Below are 19466 nucleotides of genomic sequence, written 5' to 3'. Positions count from 1 at the left end.
TTTAATCACTCACAAAAATGTAAATTATTGGACAAGTGGACCTAACCTCATAAATCGCTATTGAGTATATGTGTTGGTTAATTTACTACATATTGGGCTTTTTAAAGCGTCTAAAAAGATAAATCAATATTATCTTTTACAATGACAAACCTTAATCACTACATATTAGTTTTATCTCAATACATTAATTACAATTTGTTGGCCTATATTTGTCTAGGCTGAACCGAAGAAGAGCTACCTCAAACTCTAGAGGGTGTGCGCAAGGTTTAACTTATACTTTACTAAGATTAAGGACCAATTTAGGGTTATAGCTTTTTTAGTCATAGATGACTAATGATTGACAGAAACAAATAAACTGGAAACAAGGTTATATGCATTGTAAGTGTGGGTTTATTTTTATTTGATTAAAAGGATGTTTTGGAATTTCCAAGGGGCTTAACAGTTAGCCTACATGTTGTTAAAACTAGACTAGATGTAGACAGAAATAAACTGAACAGATAATTATTTAATACGTTATCTATCTTTTCGGGTTTTCAATTTGTTTGTACTTATAAACATTTGGGAGGTTCTATCATCAAGCTGTTGCACGATGATCTTTTATAAAATACTAGCTGTTGTACCCGTGCTTTGCAAACGGGAAGAGGACACAAAATAGAAACATTTTAATCTTTACATATGTTGCGTATAATAATTACACATCCACCAAAGCTTTTAGAAAAAAAAATTAAACTTTTATGGCCTTAATAGAAAGGTTTAAGTTATGATTGTTAAATCTCGTAAGTAGTGGATACCACCATTTTGGTTTTGATTAATTTTAAATCTTGTGTAGGCTGATATGAGAAAAACTGACCAAATTTTCGAATTTAACTTTCACATACGATTTACCTTCATCTCCCTTAATTACATATCTTTTTATTTATAATTAGCATTATAAATTTCAATTTTGAAGCTGCATAAATACTTATTATTAAATTTAAATGGGTATTTTTTTAAATTTCACTCTTCATATTAAATAACAAATCCTTCAATCTTCAGTTTCTTCACTCACTATAAATCATCAGCCAAACTAAGTCAGCTGTTATAAACTTTAGAAATATTCTTGTGCCTTATCAATACAGTCTTTTGACATATTAAAGAAACTATATCTATACTATAAAAAATGTTAAACAAATAATTTAGCACTAAAGACAGCAGACAAAACTAATATGATTATCAAAGCGTCGAGGACTAAAAATGTAATAGCAAATACAGTATATGTTTCATTGCATTTCTGATTCTACTCTACAAAAATATCAACAAACAACTTACAAACCAGTTAATCAGTTCCATCATCCATTGCCTTTAAATTTTCACACTTACCATTAAGTAAACGTAGTAACAGATATTTTATTGATTTTATAAACAAAAGAACACTGTGTACTGCTTAGTTTTATGATATTTTCCTTGGTTTAATTTAATCAGTGGTGTGGCAAAACACAAATAATAAATTTATCAAATAAAGTAAATGTAAACTGAAAGCTATGTTAAGATAAATAAGAGTATTTTGTATTACCATTTGATAATTTAATATAGTTACACATATACAACAGATTTTAGAACACAAAATCAATGACGTACAATTTTGTTATTGATGATATTATTTAGTTTAGAATTTTTTTCTATAATCATTGACAGTTTTAGAATAAATAATCCATGATAAAAGGTTAGATTAAAATAAACCTACCTCATAGTTATGGAAAATATTATATTTAACTTCTTTGTATCAGCTGTCTGAAATTGTGAAATATGCAATTTAGCAGTTCTTCTTGTTTACATTGAATTGAAGCAAATGTAAACAAACATTGTTAGTGTTCTGATCACAGTCATGGAGACCAATCAATATTTAGGCCTACTTTTAAAATCCTCACCTCAGAACTGTAAAAGCCAAAGGGGCAAAGCCTACGGTCAGTATCGAAATGTGAATAGTCCTATAATGGTCCTTGGTATGTTAGCTATATTTTTGTAAAATTTAAGCTTAGTTGGTTCAGTAGTTTTTGCACCTATTAGTAATACACATACAGACAGACACCATTAGATTTTTATATAATAGTATAGATTTTAGCTATTTTATTGTTTCATAATCGTTGTGATATTTATTTTTTAATTCTGAGGCTTCGATGACCATCAGCTTCAGTAGAAAAAATGGAAACTTACGCTAGTTTTATAGCACTCCTTTAAAATTTTAATAGAGATATTTGGATCGAATTCACTACTAGAACCGTATTGATACTGTATTTAACTAAATTCGTAGATTGGTATTGACAATTATAAATACATGCTGAAATCACTAATAACACTATCTATGTTATATGTATTTAGTTAAAACGACTGGGTAATCGGTGCTTATATAACACATTAAAGGATACTTAAGTATAGAACACTAATGTACAGAACGACTAGCAAACTTTAAGTTTTGCGTTTTAAATTAAATTATTTAATACATTCATTAAATCAAGTAAGAATGACTGCTTCAGAGTAAAATCCAAAACTATATGATAAACTACAACATTTTGTATTGTCTTAAAATAGGATATATACCAGTAAGAAATTGAGTGTATCTATACTATTGCACGCTTCATTCCATTCCTTATCATTCCCCTATTATATACCAGCGTGTAGCTCATGTTAATATAGAGCAAGCTTACAACTCATTGTCATCATCGGAACTTTCTGGTAGCCCGGTGGATCTCATTGAATAGAAATGAGGTCCGGGGCGTTGAGATATGCTTCCTCTTCATGCTTCCCTATTACGAATCAGTGGAATCAGCATGCTATGCGTAAGAATATTTTATCAAAAATATTCTGTTATGCATTTCAGCGGGTTATTGGGGAATACGTAATGTGAATGGCCATGTGCAATGTGTTACGTCATATTCACAAAAGAAATTAACATAAATAAATAAGGCTGTCCTTTTATACCTTAAAAGCTTTAGGAATCACCAATGTTGGTATGTTTTACATTTGTTGGTAAACATTTAGTTTGTTGTGCCGCAAACGTAAAATTATGTACGCATTCAAAGATAAATTAACTAAAATGGAATATTAGGTTTACAAAGAATTAATAGACTATTTTTATTTGAAACATAAAATAAATTATTGTATTTTCTTCATATATCAATCAAATAATTTTTTTTTTCAAAACCTAACCGTATACAGGGTGTCCCGTAAGTAAACAGCCAAACTCCGGGAAATGGTTCTATGGGTCAAAATAAAGAGAAAATCAAGAATAACATTTTTTCCAAAATCGCTTCGTTAACCAGATATCCGCCATTTTGTCTTTTTTACATAGGCTAAACATTTTTATTTGTGAATTTTTTTCTACAAATTTGTAGTTAAAATGTAAAATGTGTAGCCTGTAAACCTGACTAGGCTTTTTCTACCCCATTTTAGAACAAACAATTTTTATATTTCAGGTATTTATTAATTTAATCTTTTTGCACTTCGTATCATTTGAAAGGTAATTACAAATGCTAAATAAAAATGTTCTTGATTTTTTTTTCATGAAATTAGCCGTTTTTGAGTAATTTAAGTTAAAAATAAAATAAAATGGCCGCCATTTTGAAATTTTAAGTTGAATCATGATGAATTCTTTTCTAAAATTGATCTTTTCTACCTTTCCTATCTTAACCTACATACCAATATTTATAAAGTTCGGACTGTAACAGCTTCTTCCCAATAGGGGAAACTCGTTTAGAGTAGGATAATGAAATATTTATTTTCTAAGCTCTATAAATTATAATTTACAACAGATAAAATATTCTGAGATCATTATTATCTTTTATTTAGGTTGTTATAGTGTTTAAGTCAATTTCTATCTTATAACTATATTGTTTCTTCCGCTTTATTCCCGAGCTATTTTATTAGGATATCATGCTATTCATATCTTAGTATTATCATGAGTCCAAAAGGTTTCGTCCTTTCCGTGCCTAAGCCTATTTTCGGCTTAGCTTGACATACGTTGGCAGAATGACAAATCTCACTCAAAGGTAAAATAATAATGTATTACAGTGTTGTTGTATATTTCTGAGATATTCAATCATCAACTGGCTCTAAAAAAAATAATATGGAGTTATATTTTGACGTTTTTATAGTCATAGAGTTTTTCTAAGTTCACTGAAACTAGCAGGAAAGATATAACTACTTCCTGAAGAATTTCCCTTACCTAAAGTATCTTTTTATTTTAAATTACAAGCATGACGATGGTTTCACAAATACAATAGTTCTTCTTTCTGCGATAATTATTACTTATCATGAAACTGTATTTACGTGTTAAGATTATAGGATGATATTTTATAATTGAATATGGGATTTAAAAAAATAATTAAAACATAATTTCAACAATATTGTCCCATCATGTAAAATTCTTCCATGTTTGAAAGCTACAAATATTATTAACCTTCACATCAAAACTATAACCTAGTCTCATTTCTGTCTTAAAAGTCTCAGAACCAAAACAAATGATTTCTCCTAGATAACATTGTTTATATTCTCGCTTGACGAGAATGTTGACGTTTGTTTAGGAGATCAGACTGTCTCCGCATAACACACGTCTTTATTTGGTTAGGACCAATGTATTTTCCATTGTCAAGATAGAATAGGAATAAAAACATATGACTTGTGCTGCTTGTTTGATAAGAAATGTTTTGAATATTTTAAGGTTTTTTGCACGGATCGTTGTGTGTTAGAACTCTTATTCGGTCCCGGGTTCAGGTCTTACCATAGGACCTGCGGTAATATTTTAGTATATAGTAACCCTATATAGTAGCTTCAGTTGAAGTCCAAACATTTTTTGCTTTATAGTCTTGCATTCATTGCTTTGTTATTTATATGTTTTTTTTTTTAGAAATAACCTGTGTGTGACGTTAAGTGTTCGAAATATAACAGGACATACTACAGACATTGATTTCTACACAGATTCAACCTCAGACCTTTGAATTAAATATTGTAAAATTTAAAGCCTTTAAACTAGTTTGTATTCATCGAAAAGGTACATTTAACAATTTAATGAGTTGAAAAATATCATTATAAAAATTATTTAAATTAGATTTGATTTTGATGACGATGTTATAAGCTCCATCAAAATCAGCAACAACATTACAAAATTATCACTCCTAAAAGACAATCTAAAGTGTTAGGATAAGATTCTGTAAAAGAAAAAACTCCTATACAATGTGGGTAATCTAATGTGTCAACACTACAGTTCAATAAAAATGATATCAGATATTTATAATGTCGGCATCAGCTGAACATATTACATATTTTTACTCGTACAAAGATAACTACCATAATACAGTTCTGATATTTTAAAGTATAAAAGAAAAAAATTTCGTGAACAGGGTTTAGCGTAAGAATAATTTCTAATCACTTTCTCTAATTGGGATGTAACTCCTAATTGAACATATCGAAACATATTGAACATATCGGAACATATTGAAACTATTTTACTTATCAGATGCATTACTTTCATTCACGAATCTCTTAAAGGTAAGTTTAGAACAACAGTAACTATTATATCCCCACTAAAATCTAAAATATAGTGTTTCATTTTGAAAGGATCGATTGGGTTTACGTAAAAACTTGCAAATACGGTCATCAAAAAACTTTATTAATATCAGAATCATTTACTTTAACGTTTTTTTGTGTCCTATTTGTTAAAATTAAAGGGGAAAATATTTATAAATTTCATTCTCTATCATGAAAAAAACCAATGCCTAAAATTATTATTAATGGTGAAATAAAGAAGTGCACGAATACAAATTATTTGAAACCTAAAAAATTGTAATTGGTAATAACATTCCCTAATACAATAATTGATTTTAGATTCATCATTTCATCAAACCTTAAAGCTGACACGAAGCGTTTGACGAAAGTAAACTGATTGACAAACAGGAACACACGTCATTCAATCGCAGAAGCTTTGAACATAAATTGACAACTTCCACCTACTGAATTGTTGGTTATGAAATTTCCAACCAACAAATTGTTTGTTTTTAAGCTGACAAATATCATAATTGTGTTACAACATTTTTTAGAAGATACATAAATAATGGCTTGTGTAGCGCCAGTTTAATTTTATTTTAAGTAGAGTAAATTAATTATTTCTCTTGTTAATAATCTTAAGAAACAAAAATAATCTTATTTTTTGTCTATCAAATAGACCTACAAAAGTTAAAATGGTTAGTTATAGTTAAAGTAAAAAGGTAAATTATCATTAAAACTGTTAATTTAAGGTTCTTTTAACATAGTATTTACCAGAAACTACCCTATTTATAATCGTAAAATTAAAAAAAAAAACATCTAGCCACTTTCATCTTTTAAGTTATTATTTTATATTTATTTTCGTTCCCTATTATCACTAATCATTAATGGCTAAGCAATGCAGAGAAGTAAAAATATGTTTTTTTTTAATCACGGTTGTTCCTATTATAAGGGCCAATAGTAGAGTTTGTTTTTAAGTAAATAACCACAAGGAAACGATAACATAAGTACATAATCATAACTATAAAGAAACTGACTGATATGGATATATAAATCCCATTTCTTATAATATAATTTACCATTTACTTTAACGTATGCTCTACATATTTAAATCACCGTGTAAAATAGGACTCATTTTACTGAATTGTATACTCGAGGTGATAAAGGTAACTGGATATAAAAAATTATTACAAATACACTATCTCTATGTAAACTGCAACATTTGCTATATTTACAAACATTAACTAAACAAACTGTTAATTAACTAGTAAGAGTTTTATTCTAACTTTTCATGAAACAGATGTTGTATTGTCATTAACAGTAGCGATACTCAGCCATGTTGTGTAGGTGATAAAGACTCCCCACTTTAGGTACATGGGGATCCTCCCCTACATGGAATATATGTGCTTCGTAAAGGCTTTGTTTTAAACACACAACATTTCTATTTGTAAGGAGTAGTTTGTTTTAAGAGCTTTTTAGAGTGTTTCCGTAATCTCTAAAAATGTTTGTGTCCTTTTTTATAGATGGAAAACAAACTCAACTGTTAAATTTTATGAGAATATTGTCTTAAGTTCTTAAATTATCTTCTTTAAAAATGTTTGTAAGCTATTTACATTTGTAAGTTTACATTTCAAAGGACGTTTTAAAAATTTAAACTTGAAATCGTTGAATCGAAAGAAGAATATGCTCCCCATACTAAAATTTACTATTTTGTATAATCCAAAGTTTTTTTGTATTTAAAAGACTATTTTTGTATTTTTAAACTACTGCAAGTAAAAATTGTCAATACATGTGCTTCATAAATACCTACCAATTTTATTCTGTAGTCACTGACAAGATGCATATTAGATTCTTTCTTTTTTTTTACAAATATTTTATACCATCTTATCTTACCATTCTTTTTTATCGTATATCAAACATCCATAGCATCAGTACATTTGTCTATTTATTCGACTGTGAACGAATATATTCTCATTTAGAGAAGAGTAAAGACAGTTAAACCAAAGTGTTAGTTAAGTATGCATGGCAGGTGTTGCGTAGAGTATGCAAACACTTATCAAATATAAGATTAGGAGTTTCCACGGAATGATAAGCAAACGTGAAGTTGGAGAGAATATTTGACTTTAATAAATGCCACATTTTCGTTATTCATGATATTACAAACTAAAACAAAGATTTGTACCTTTGTGTCTTTCTTAATTTTAAGGTTTGTCTTTAGTTTTTTTGAAAACTCACATAAATTGTTATAGAAATTAATAAAAATGCATGTACTTTTTTTGGTAAATGTGTACGCTTGTATGCCTTGATAAAAAAATATTCAAGATCACATAACAGCTTTTAATAGATTACGTTCGAAATTTGTCATGCCAATGAAATTTGAAACTCATTAAATAGCTACAAATTAATTAAATCTGATTTAAATTTGGTTTGAAGATGCAATATGAACGTGGTAATACGTGATTGAGCACATCCTAATTGAAATTACGCTTACTACAGTGCTTTAATATTTGTGTTTAAAGTTAAAATATATAAGTTAGTGTAGGAGATATTAATTAATTTTCACAACTCAATTACAAGTTTCTAAGTCATCAAGTATGTAAACATTTTACCAAAAATTTTGTATTTTACATCATTTTAAGATAATTACAGTTTTACCAGATAATTAACTTATACCTTTTTTGCTGATTGTGCCTACACCATCTAATTTTGTTTGGAGTGTAATATAACAACTTCATCATATCATATGTTGTTTATTTCCTCATATTATTTGCAGTACTGTATCTTTAACTGTACTAAGCCACTACTGCATCTCTTTGTAAAGCGATTTGTAAAGTTAATAAATTGGAAACGTGATCCTCTCTACCTTACGTTTCTGTTTGAACCACACGTTTGAACGATTTAGGAAACATATGCTTCACCATAATATAATCTTATATTACGTTTACAGATTCGTAAAAAGATTAATTTGATCAATTAAGTCATCAAAATATTTAGTTTTGAATCAATAATTTACAAAAAAAAAAATCAAAATACAGTACACTTTATACCCTTATAAATTTTATCATAGTAATGTACATGATGGAATAATCTTTGTATATTTTTAATAATATTATCCATTATTCGCCTTATTGTCCTAATAAACACAAAACCAAGGCATAACTACTCCTCCTATTATATTATATTTGAGGAAATTTACACAATTATTTTTAATAATGGATGAGCAGTTTATTATTTATCGATTATAGTTATCTAATTGGTTATAAATGTTATAACAAGAGCTAAGGTTAACATTCTGCATAATTATAAGCAACCAATGTCACCCATTTTAAGCTAAAGCACAATATTCTAAATGCATTGTAACTGTAACCATCCATAGTTTCAATATATCTTACTTTTAATTACTAATTTGACAATTTTTTAACACTACTTTGAAGTAAAATACCTAAAAACTATACATGTATATTTATTATTAAAGTTATTAATTTCAAAATACCGTACCGTTAAATACAAGACTTTAGATCCATTTAAACTTTTAAGGCACTGGCGTCATAAAACCAATAGTTATCCTTGGATTTCATTCTGAAGACTGTTTAGCTATGAATTTTATAAGGTTGTAACATTAGCTATAAGAGACGTATAGATGTAAGTGATTTTTTTCTAGATATATAGTTTTAGTATATTAGAATACGTGAAGGGTGTTTAACAATGCAGGGTAAGGGCAAGTGTCTATCAGGGTTGCCGGAGGCGTTAAGGGGATGTAAGGGGTGGTAAGAGCCCTTTAAATATAGTAGTGTGCATGTCATTGAAATTAGGAAATTAAATGCAAGCAGGTCTGCACTTACCAGGTTTTCGACGGTTGAAAAGATGCTATTGACATTATTTGAAGGGTAAATACTTGTCTTTGTGATAAACATGTATCTTTAATATGTTATTAATTGGTAAGATCTATTATTTTAGTCCCATGGCTATAGAAGAATAATTCCTATACTTATTTTAACAAACGTTGCATGATAAGTTATATCCACATCAGATATTACTAAAAATATTAAAAGTAAAATATTTCACTCTTTATTAGCCAAAAGATTAATAATTACCACATGATTGATTCAGAGTTAATGAAAGTCAAAAGCATATTTTATGACTAAGCCTATGTTTAAATTTATGAACAACTCACGTTTTCTTAAGGGAAAGAACTGGACTTAGCAGCTGTCCTGTCAATATTTATAACAAAGAAATAGAAAAGCAGGACTCATGCTAAATTTCATTGATTTCTCAACGTTTATTAACCTGTGAATTACATTACTGTGAATTACTCAACGTTTATCGTATACAACAGATTGTGGTGATGATATTTTGTAACTTTTACTATTACCAAACTTAACACGCAGTTGTAATGATTGGGTGATCAAAAATATATTTATAATCTAAAATTGAGGGGATCAATCTCAAATGTAATTCAAAACAGCTCTTGGTTCCGTCTTGTGCAAGGGCACCTCCAACTATATAACACAAGAGATGTTCCACAAATCACCATTATTTCACATTGTTTTACACATTGTCGTCAAAGTAAATTGTTAAAATATGCAGACTTGTAGGGAAACACAAGGCAATTTTAAAACAATACATTCAATTTCATTGTGTAGTTAATATTCCTATTACAGTTTAGTAATGTGTCTGTCCAAAAAATATCACCATAAACTACGAATTATTTGTCGGATAAAATGTTAATGCTGACTTGAGTAGTGATTTAGCGTTGGTAATCAATTGGCGCTAATCCATCAAATTTCCAATTACGTTTGTAAATTGATCGTCTTTCTACTGTCAGCCAAATTAATAATTAAGCTCTCTATATTTTATTTAAAATGCATATGAATCACTATTGAAATGGTGGTATTACCAATTTTCCGACTTAATATAATTTATAGTGTGATTAGGCAGACAAGTATTAAATCTATTCCCCATAAAACTCACATTGGCTTTGTTTCAAACAAAGTTAATTTTAACGACATTGCAAATATGTAAAGTTCTAAACCCTTAGCCTTACCAATCGATCACTACAACTGCTTAAAATATAGTGAAATTTATAAAAAATAAAATCGTTCAAGGATAAATATTTGTGACATATATTTTCTTTACAATAAAAATAAGAGACTCAGTCAGGCTAGGCTGTAACTTAGGCTTACTGTAGCCCCAAAGCTGGCAGGACAAAAACAAGTAAGATTTTGGATAACATTGTTTGCGTTCGACCCTGTGGGACTTTTGACATCTATGTCAGACTGGCACTTTTTCCTTCCTCTTTTAGCTCCTGTGCAAACTATTTGTTTTTGTGAAAACTGTTATTCGGAATAATGGTTCAAATTAGCAAAACAATATATAGAAATTAGGTAATACCTAATGTATTTTAAATAATATTTTATGAAAATTATACATTAAGAGGGATCAATATAATAATTAAGATACAGTGGTACAGTCAAAGATGTGATTCACAATTTAGTGCATTACACCAAGATTTTCTTCATCAACTACAAATCCGGATAAATCAAATCCAACTGGTGAATTAAAAGATGTTAAAATAGTGCATTACACCAAGATTTTCTTCATCAACTACAAATCCGGATAAATCAAATCCAACTGGTGAATTAAAAGATGTTAAAAACAGCCTTAAGTTTTGTTAGTTGTATAATGTATTAAAACAGAATAAGGCCCGAGTTTTGACTTATTAAAAAACTTGTATAAAAAATAAAACCATACAATAATAAATTATAACTAAACCTTAGTTATCTTTTGTTGTTAAACAGATAGCGAACAAAAAAGCTCAGAATAAAAATAAACCTAAGGAATATGAAAGCAATAATTGCATTGATAATTATTATCAAGTAACTTAAACTACCACATAGGATAAACAGCTTGGATTTAGTATTCAATGAAATCTCCTGTTAAAATACTAATTTGAACATATTTATTAAATCCAATTAATATGTCTTCGGTTATTTATCACAAAACTTTACATGAATCATAATGTTCTTACACATTCCTTTATTTGTACTAAAAATACTACTTTTCTGTTCTTTATGTGTTCAATCGATGATTATGATTTCACCGATATATAGTTGTATTGATTTGTTTTATAAACACAATTATGCTACTCATATAAGTGATACTGTAACTATTTCAACATTACAATCCAGAATATCAAATTAAAACTTTATCGATCATCTCGTGGTTTCAAATATTGTCTTAAATAATCCAAATAAATTACTAGATCCATAACAATAAATGATTAGTGAATAAAATAAGTGCGTGTAACAAGGAAATGTAATCAATGACATCCAAGCTACTACTGATAGGCTTAATAATTGAAATCCTAGTTAATCAAATGTGTTGCTTGTATATTGAAGCCCCCCACAGGCGATGGTAATTTGTGTCAAAGTGTTTGTCGAAGTGCAAACATATTTACTACAGAGAACCTATATAGACCTTTGTTTGAGGAGCTCTATCAGGATATTTAGTAGTTTCATTTAATTGACACATTCGTATATTATTTTGTAAGCTCTGAAGTGTCAATCGAAACAAATTTAATTTAAAATAAAATATGCTGCATATAAAAATCACTCACTTAAGTGGGAACAGTTTGTAATATGTTATTTCATTTAATTGTAATAATTTACATTAATATGTGTTAGTTGTTGAGTCATAGCTGTCTACTAAACTAAAATAATTTAAGCTGGATTTAATTTTGATAATGTAGTTTATATCTTTGTTGTAATATAGTATTTACAATGTGTTAATGGGTTTTAATGCTGTTTTAATTATCTTACACGTGTACTTAATTATGTAAGGCTGAATAAAAGTATTTAAAATACATTGTTTTTTGTCCATACGATCGTTATTACGAATATATATATAAAGTATTTATTGTCCCCTTTTATACCCTCGTCTGCATGTACAAAAGAATATTTATATGTTTAATAACCCATAAAACGTTTGATTTTTAGTAGATTTTCACTAGTTTATTGATATTTAGTGTTAAGTTAAAAACCTCTATTGTTGTAAAAAACACATATTATTGGTGTATTGAACTTGTAGTAATACTTCATATCATAATAAATATTTAATTATTTTCAGAAGAATATTGATTTGAAATGGCAAAACATAATATACTTTTCCTATAACTATGTAGAAAATATGAAAAAAGGACATATGGATCCAGGGTATTATAAGCACTAATCACTGATCTTTTAACAAAATTGTTTCTTATAGCTACTTATATATAAAGATAACATAATCAAGATGGTTTGTAGAACAATGTGCAACTTCCCTTTTTTAAATGCTTGTTAATTATGAAGGAAGAAGAATGGGAGTGGAGTAGGTGTACCAATAGTGGTCAAACACTACGATATCAGTGGGACCAGGAACATGGGTGCTTGAAGACAGGTCTTTAGATACTTCACATGTCAAGTATGGTGAGTCTTGTGTTTCAGCAAAAAATGCCAGTCATAATCTATCGAGTGGATGATGATACTAAAATATCCACTATAGTATGACCATAGTTGATGTAACTGTGCATTTAAGGTTAAGGTATTTAATACGAAGCGAATTAAAAACAAGTGATATAAAAACTTGAAAATTTGTAATTTGTTCAAACTCTTTAAACCTTACTTGATTAGAAAACATGGCTGTTTGGGATTCAATTTTCACTAATCTTGAAAAAGGTTGGATATATAAATATAAGATTTAACAAATATTAGCTAAGGCACTATTGAATAATATTTAGATAACTATTACATCAGTTTAAGTGTTTATTATTTAAATTACATTGTTAACAATTGTTGCTGGTGAAACCACTATCATTTAGGTTGATAAGCATTTTAATTTTTTTTTCTTTTATAAGTAATATACAATTAGACAAGAATATTTTGTAGAATTGTACTATTTGCCAGGGTAGTTTCTATTCAGGCTCCATCACACTAGCACAGAGAGGACCAAGCCAATCATCCCTTTGAACAAAGCATCGCATGTTGAATTGTATACAAAATATATTACCCGTCTCTTATCCTTCTGATGTTACCAATGCAGGGATAAGAGATGGTATCGACGTTTGAAAGTACATTTTCAAATCTCTTTACGATTTTGTTTTCAATTATGTAGTTGTGTTAAAATAATGTTATCAATATTAGCTGTAACATTATTTTACTTGCAATGCACGAAGAGGGATTCCTACGTCTATTTCAGTCCGTTTCTGTATATCTGTTTTAAATTTAATAATTATTTTAAATTTAAAATTATGACCTACTAAAACTGAGCTATACCAGCCTCCATTGCAGTACAATGAAAATAAATTCAAGTTTTTATTGCTTGAGGAAAAATTTAATAAATCGTTGTCTTAATATTTTCTCCTGAATATAATAAGTTGAAATACTAAATTATCTGTTACTTTAATATAAAATTCATAAATATATTTTCTATGTCCTGTTAATCTTGACCTAAAATTCATTCATATAATAGAAGTTAAATTATATAATTATGAAAACTGTTATCTTCCTCGTGGCAGCAAACCTAAGCACCTTTTATATCCAATGTTATTTAAAAGAAAGAATAGATATGTCTTGAAGGGGAAATGTTTTAGTAAAAATACAATTCATATTAAAATGTGCATAATCACAAATTTGCTGCTGTGGGTGTATTTTTGTGGTATTTTTAATCACTATAAATAATTAACTGCACAGTGGATATTAATGTATATTATATTTTACTTTACATACCGGTTTATATTTTTCTGTTAACATAAATTGTCTAATACAAGTTTGTATTTTATCATGGCGTTGACTTATAGAGTGAGTGACAAATACTTAACATAATTTTCACTAGGACCACCATACATCGTGTAGTCCTATTCCGCCCGAGTTTTATTTCGCCCGGAGCCTAATTACTCCCAATTCGCCCGCGGTCCCAGATTAACCCCTATAATCCTCCGCTCTACCTGCGTCAGGAGTCCTATTCCATCCACTGTGGCGAAGCCCCGCCTCCTAGGACCCCACCCACCCCCAACTATGTAAAAGCCCTCCCCTACCCATCATCCCGTTATCCACCTCCGACTACACGGTTATTTAAGCTTAAAATATTTATTTGACAAACCAGACAAACCAAGCGAATTTCCTTTATATTAATGTAAAGTTTAAACACGAAGTTTTAAGCATTAAAATATAAAGGGGCATGTGCCCTTATTGATGTAGCCGTTGTAAAGATATGTTAAATCTTTATAATCTGGAACTTTCCTTTGCGTTGAAACGCTTCAACAGTGATATTGATACATGTTTACGACATAACAGATTAATAAAATTTGCTACCTATGTGCTGTTAGTTACTGTATGTTTGTCTCCCTATCCAAAATGTGCAAATAAGCAATTTAATTATTTTAAATATTGCGTTTAACGGCAAACAGAAACATATGATAACACTGCTGCAATCCAAGACATGGCCAAACAAAGTCCATTAGTTAGCGGCTTCTAGTGTTAAATACCCAACTGCACACCTTTGAGTTTTCTTTATTATGCAATGTAAAAAATTCACCTATTGGGTTTGATGATGATTGGAGTGTCGAATCGAAATCGATCACCATTTGCTATCTTTTATGTAAATTTATCGTCTGATGAGATAACAGTATGAGAGCGCAAAAGTTTTAAGTGTTATTAGACAATTTTTTTTTACTTTTCGTATACAATGTAATGTAGTAGTTTATGCAAGGAATGCGTCAAGATAGTGTCGTTTACTCTTTTTACGCGAGTTGCGTACACTAAGACTAGTAACATTGTTGGTTAACCTAGAAGTAATTGTAATATAATTTCTATAAATGGATTCTTATGTAAAAATGGCTGAAAAAAAACTATGGTGAAAAGTCTACCACTCTACAGAGGTGCGTTGGCCTTGTATGAAAGGTTTTTCAAAATGGCTACCGGAAATATTTATGTTTTTAGCCAATAAGTCCTAAACTATTACAGGTAACTTAAATAAGTAAATGAGTAAATTTTAAAGAATTAAATTGCGCAACTTTTGGTATATAATAAGTTAAGTTAAGGTAAGTACTTACATTCTTACAAGAAAATAATGTTGTCAAACAATTTTAATAACTTATTGTAATTAAGGGAAATTTTGAGCTATGGGTTTCAACTTGGTAACAATGATTGTTTTGTTCCAGCTGAGAGTTCTAATTGTTGTTGTTAATATTTTAACATGTTTTTAGTTTACTTTCATTAGTTTCATGTTAATCCCCCATAGTATGACGATTATAAAATAGAAAAATGAATATCGAAACCTGTTTTATTTATTTGTGAACAAATTATACACGACAGATTGTGAGGTGTCATATCTCACTGAAAAAGGAATTGAAGCAATACAACGACCTGTAAGGCAAGGAAAATAACTGAATTCCATGTAATTGTTTGTCAAAAAGTTCATAGTTCATAGTTCATAGTGTCAAAGTTGCGCAATTTAATTCTTTAAAATTTACTCATTTACTTATTTAAGCTACCTGTAATAGTTTAGGACTTATTGGCTAAAAACATAAATATTTCCGGTAGCCATTTTGAAAAACCTTTCATACAAGGCCAACGCACCTCCGTAGAGTAGTAGACTTTTCACCATAGTTTTTTTAAGCCATTTTTACATAAGAATCCATTGATAGAAATTATATTACAATTACTTCTAGGTTAACCAACAATGTTACTAGTCTTAGTGTACGCAACTCGCGTAAACAGAGTAAACGACACTATCTTGACGCATTCCTTGCATAAACTACTACATTACATTGTATACGAAAAGTAAAAAAAATTGTCTAATAACACTTAAAACTTTTGCGCTCTCATACTGTTATCTCATCAGACGATAAATTTACATAAAAGATAGCAAATGGTGATCGAGTTCGATTCGACACTCCAATCATCATCAAACCCAATAGGTGAATTTTTTACATTGCATAATAAAGAAAACTCAAAGGTGTGCAGTTGGGTATTTAACACTAGAAGCCGCTAACTAGTGGACTTTGTTTGGCCATGTCTTGGATTGCAGCAGTGTTATCATATGTTTCTGTTTGCCGTTAAACGCAATATAAAATATAATTAAATTGCTTATTTGCACATTTTGGATAGGGAGACAAACATACAGTAACTAACAGCACATAGGTAGCAAATTTTATTAATCTGTTATGTCGTAAACATGTATCAATATCACTGTTGAAGCGTTTCAACGCAAAGGAAAGTTCCAGATTATAAAGATTTAACATATCTTTACAACGGCTACATCAATAAGGGCACATGCCCCTTTATATTTTAATGCTTAAAACTTCGTGTTTAAACTTTACATTATTCGCTTGGTTTGGCTGGGTTGTCAAATAAATATTTTAAGCTTAAATAACCGTGTAGTCGGAGGTGGATAACGGGGTGATGGGTAGGGGAGGGCTTTTACATAGTTGGGGGTGGGTGGGGTCCTAGGAGGCGGGGCTTCGCCACCGTGGATGGAATAGGACTCCTGACGCAGGTAGAGCGGAGGATTATAGGGGTTAATCTGGGACCGCGGGCGAATTGGGAGTAATTAGTCTCCGGGCGAAATAAAACTCGGGCGGAATAGGACATAACCCCATACATCACTCTTGCTGGTTGACAAAACACCAATGTTCAGCATTCTTGTAAACATTGTTGGTGTTGCGAAAATACATGAATAAATGCCTTGTCACTCAGGATGACATAGATGTGAAACTATTGTAAACACTGACTGAACTTATAACTTTTTGTTTTCATACTTGTAAATATACCTATTATAATGATTATCATTGATCATATTTTACTATAGTAAGACTATAATGTAGCAATTAAACTTAAATTTATTGTCTTACAAACTGCTTAGAGTTACTCTCTTAGGTTGTTAATTTCTTTTAACAATTATTACAGTATATCTTTTCTTATTCGCCACAGAGTCTTTATTATTTGTTCAAAAAATAATTTTTCTTCTTATGCTATGGTTGAATATGGTTTTTATACTTAAAACACTATTTTGTAATTTACGTAATTGGTATGGTAAGGGACTACAGTTGAGTATGATAATTGTTATTTTCAATAAGCTCCAAACATCCTTATTATCAATTGTCTTTAAGGGTGGTGAGTTTAGCCAATGTACCAAAAACACATAATTATTATGAGCTAATAATAATGAAATTTCCATAACTTTAATCATTCCTCGGCATCTCATCCACTCCCAGAGTACAGTGCTGTGCTAGAGACATGTTCATGGCTTGTTTATTATTGGACCTAACGAATACAAATTCAATAAAGATCAAATCAAATCAAATCAAATCATTTATTCAGCCAGAATTAACAATATACAAGTTGTATTGGCTAAGTCAAAATGAAATAAAAGTTGGATTCATATACTTAAGAACTATTTACAAATATACAATCTTATACAATATACAATGGTGCAGATTTATATATAAGTATTTGCATCACTATTAATGGAACTGAGTTTAGATGTAAATTCTTGGACGCTATAACAGGTAAACTTAATCAACAAAGATTTTAATTGTCTTTTAAATTTTAACAGGTTTGGTTCAAGTTTAAGAAAAAGTGGAAGTGAATTAAAAAGTGTTATGACATTGTACAGTAAGTGTTTCTTGAAGAAGGTTGTTGAATGTTTAGGAATAGTTAATGTGTGTGAATTGCGCAATGTGTATTGGTTTTTTACAGAAAAATCAAATTTAGAAAATTCCTGTTTCACAAATGTTAAAGATTCAAGAATGTAAATGGATGGGAAAGTCAAAATCTTTGAACTGAAAAAATATTGTCGGCAGGATTTGCGCTTTTTTAGAGAGAAAATAGTTCTCACAGCCATTTTTTGGAGTTTAAACAACATTTTAGTTTGCTGGCACTCACATCCCCATATAGGAACGGCGTATGCTAAGTGGGGATAAATGAGCACATAGTATGCCGTCAACATTATCTCCAGATTCTCATTGTTCCTGAGGTTACGTAAAACGAAGATACCAGAACTGAGTTTTTTTGAAATGTATTTAATATGGTCATGAAATTTAAGATTCTCGTCTAAGATCAATCCAAGAAAGATGTTTCTTAGACCTAAATATGGAATATGTGTTGCAATTTTTCATATTATGGCTTATATGTTTATGTATGTCTATAAACTAGCATTTTATAGCCTTGATAAAAACCAAGCAGATATTGTAGTATATATTTTAAATAGTAAAATTAAAATAAATCTATAATGTATATGAAAAATTTAGTATCCGTTTTATCTGATATGTTTATATTTTTTAGGTTCTTCTAATGAAACGAATCAGTCTGGTCTCTAGCCCCAAGGAATATTCCATTCCTACTCAAAGATAACTGATGTGATGCAACTTTTGTATTTATTTTATCCAACGCTGTATTTATTTATGTCAAATGTTTATCTGTAGCATACATGTCAAAATAAAATAATTTATAAGCTTTTGACACGACCTACTAAAACCAAATTTGTTTTGTTTCTGATGTATTTTTTTGAAATGGAAAAGGTAATAGAATGTAAACATAAAAGCAAAATTGAATTCTACATCTGCACACTAGGTCGTCTCAAAGCAATATGTCATTACGGTTTTGATGTTTGGAAACTCTTGAATAAAAACATTTCAACTGTTCGCTGCAAGCGTTTCAAGGAAATAGGTTGTCGAAATGACCTGGTAAAAAGGTATACTTTAAATTTATCTTGCATTTTTTTATGGTTCAAATAAAATCTTGATTATTTTATTCAATTGAGGCTTTCATGAGCCGTTATGAAACTGTTATGAAACTGTATAGAGCTGTTCATTAGCTGATATTTGGTAAATATGTTATAGTAAAAGAATACAATTTTAATTTGCAATCATACAACATTTTTGTACATAAGCTTAAGCCATTTGAATGCACATA

General features: G+C 29.5%; 1 protein-coding gene across 1 annotated transcript in view; it reads right to left on the bottom strand.

Annotated features, from left to right (window-relative positions):
* Nucleotides 1–18501, bottom strand: part of LOC129000598 (neural-cadherin-like) — a 59309-nt gene extending 40808 nt beyond the window's left edge. The window contains exon 1 of the mRNA XM_054427559.1: nt 18438–18501. Within this exon, the coding sequence (XP_054283534.1) occupies nt 18438–18501 (64 nt within the window). The remainder of the gene's footprint in view (nt 1–18437) is intronic.
* Nucleotides 18502–19466: the final 965 nt, after the last annotated feature.

Source organism: Macrosteles quadrilineatus, unplaced genomic scaffold, assembly GCF_028750875.1.
Source record: "Macrosteles quadrilineatus isolate MER2022 unplaced genomic scaffold, UCM_ALF_1.0 Scaffold_8__2_contigs__length_117827958, whole genome shotgun sequence".
Classification (NCBI taxonomy): domain Eukaryota; kingdom Metazoa; phylum Arthropoda; class Insecta; order Hemiptera; family Cicadellidae; genus Macrosteles; species Macrosteles quadrilineatus.
The sequence above is the reverse complement of the archived record's forward strand: the minus strand, read 5'-3'. Positions and strand labels throughout refer to the sequence as shown.